The sequence below is a fragment of the Eptatretus burgeri genome, chromosome 15 (assembly GCF_056783735.1).
Source record: "Eptatretus burgeri isolate ZD-2024b chromosome 15, Ebu_testis_v1, whole genome shotgun sequence".
Taxonomy (NCBI): domain Eukaryota; kingdom Metazoa; phylum Chordata; class Myxini; order Myxiniformes; family Myxinidae; genus Eptatretus; species Eptatretus burgeri.
This window is the reverse complement of record NC_140975.1, coordinates 66173812-66176311: the sequence shown is the minus strand read 5'-3', so window position 1 is coordinate 66176311 and position 2500 is coordinate 66173812. Positions and strand designations below refer to the sequence as shown.

The 2500-nt window shown below is 47.9% G+C and overlaps 1 protein-coding gene across 2 annotated transcripts in view; it reads right to left on the bottom strand.

Moving 5' to 3' along the window:
• Positions 1-2500, bottom strand: part of GPR75 (G protein-coupled receptor 75) — a 4850-nt gene that overhangs the window by 1096 nt on the left and 1254 nt on the right. For both annotated transcript variants that reach the window (XM_085856471.1, XM_085856472.1), the window contains one exon: positions 1-1314. This exon is cut by the window's left edge and continues 1096 nt beyond it. In XM_085856471.1, the coding sequence (XP_085712597.1) occupies positions 1-1266 (1266 nt within the window). In that variant the 5' untranslated portion in view covers positions 1267-1314. The remainder of the gene's footprint in view (positions 1315-2500) is intronic.

Here is a 2500-nt window from a genome sequence, read left to right as displayed (position 1 = left end):
CTCAGCCCATGACAAGCTTGGTCCACACGCTTTATCTACCAGGCAAAGCTGACGCTTCGGTGAAAGAAAGTACACATGGCTGTTTTCATGCTGAGAAGGCTTCTCGTTGCTCCTGCAGCACCTGGTCTGAAGGAGTGTTTCCTGTCGTTGACGGAGACAAATCAACAGCATGGAAACTCGCCGTCGCAGACCGGTGCTCCAACGTGCATACAAGAATGGGTTGAGACCGGATTTTGCGAAGAGCAAAGTGAAGGCGCAGGCACGGACCTGACTTAACCGAAGCTCACCACAGGACCCAAGTGTCTGCAGAACTAGTGCCACGACAATCGGAGTGCAGCACATGAGTGTCGACAACGTGATGAGCACGCATGTGGCCAAAGCCTTGGAATCCTTGCTTGTAGAAGCTACTTGAGGTGGGGGATGTCGCTTGGAGGATGCAGTTGTGATTTGTGGGACCATCGAGTGAGGTGAGGGGGCACCGATGTGTTCCTCATTCACCGTCGTGGTCGTGACAGCACATTTGTGAATGTGTGCCCTCCAGAGAAGTACATGCGAGATGAACACGTACGAGATGGTGACTACACACGTGCATACGAGGAACTGTGCGGTGTAAAGTTGCACCGCCATCGAGCGTCCACCTGACATTGGCCCAAATATTGTGCACGCACCATGCACGTTGGCTGGAGCTACATGCAGTGCTGCAGAGGCAGAGGTGGCCAGTCCAAGAGTGCACAAAATAATCACTACAAGGAGCACCAGAACTGGGGTGGTGCCTTTATCCCAACGGTGACCCAAAACAAGAAGTAGGCGCTGAACAGCAATGGCAGTCACTGTCTGAAGGGAGAGCAATGGGAAAGCCGAGGAAAGGAGCTGTGCTCCGTGGCACAGTGGTGGGGGTGCAGCAGACCTTGCTCCAAGAAGCAATGCAAGTGCTAATGCAGGACCTGAAATGCAGGACACAAGCAGGTCGCACAGCGAGAGATTTAAGATCATGAAGTCAAAGCGATTTCGGAACTTGCGGAGGGCAGGGTCGAAAAATGATACCAGAACAATGAGGTTACTGCAAGTCCCAAGGAGGAAGAGTGCACATATGAATATGGTGCACACAATGAGGGCAACACTGTGGGTGCCACTGCTGTCCTGCAGCTGGGAAGTGGTGGTTGTGTTCACCTGGAGGAGGTGTGAGGCAGTGCCGTTCATGGTGCTCTGGCTCTGGTTGGTATTTTCAAATTTTGGTTGGTCTTCAAGGGTATGACCATCCAACATGTTCTAAAACAAGGTCTTTCATCGTCTTCGGGGACCTTTTATGGGCAACTGCAACAAGAAAAGGGGAAGAGGAAGTGGGGAAATGAGCAAGTCAACAAACAAACACACACACTTATAGGTGTGCACACTTGCCTCTGACCCATCTAGCCTGGGCTCAAATATTGGTTCAAACGGTCATCCTGGTGTCTCGCAGGCAGGGTGAGCCATCAATGTGTGTCCAGGATGAACATTAAACTGGGTGTCCTGTCTGCCAGCAATCGTTGGTGTTGTTAGACAGAGATTTGAACATGATGTCCTTCATGAAGGTGTGCACACTTGGTGTGGTGAGAGTAGTGAAATTATTTACAGAGTAGTGAAATTACAGTCGTTTGCACACAATTGTAAATGGCAAACAAACATTCACACTATACGTGCCGATCAGTACCAAAAAGGTGTGGTGAGCTATCGGCGGCCTCCTTAACAAATTCCTTTCCTAACCGATAGAGGGTGTTGCATTCGCGGCACAGCCGCACCTCAACCAATCATGCCACTCACATCCATGTATTACATACAAAAGAAGAATAAGAAGAACACATGGACTGTACATCTCAACCCTCCTACCCTCTCTGCTTCCCAGATGATGGTCATTTGCCAGAAATACCTGTACGTGGATAACGACCCCCTCGAGTAAAGAACTAACTATATTGTAAAGCTTTGTGGGCCAGCAGGAGAAGCTGAAGATCAAAGGGAAAGAGTAAAATCAAATAGGAAGGAAGAATTAATGTGAAGAAATAAGCAAAGCGAAAATATTAATAATCTGAGAGTTGGGGAAAGAAACACAAAATGGAAAATCATTCCAAACGGGGAACTTACTGTTATTAGGGACGTCATAAAGGACACAAACAACCGGCACGAAGAACTAATGTACCATGTTAGATAGGGTGGTGTAACAGATACTGGCGAAAATGGCGGTGAAACCCTGAAGTAATTAATTTTGACGCATTTAAACTTTGACTGAAATTGAATTATATACTTGAACACTAGAACACAAATCGCCTTAATAATACTTTCAAGAACCATGCGAGCATGAGAGGGTGGTGGCACGTGAGAAGGTCCGTGTGAATAAGATGTCCATTGACTGCGTTCAATGGAGATCAATAACTCCATCTGCTGAACTGCAACTCAACGTCTTCTTATTACAGTGGATAAGGGCGGCTGGTGCATAAGACTGCTTCAGGAGCACGAAACTTCTGGA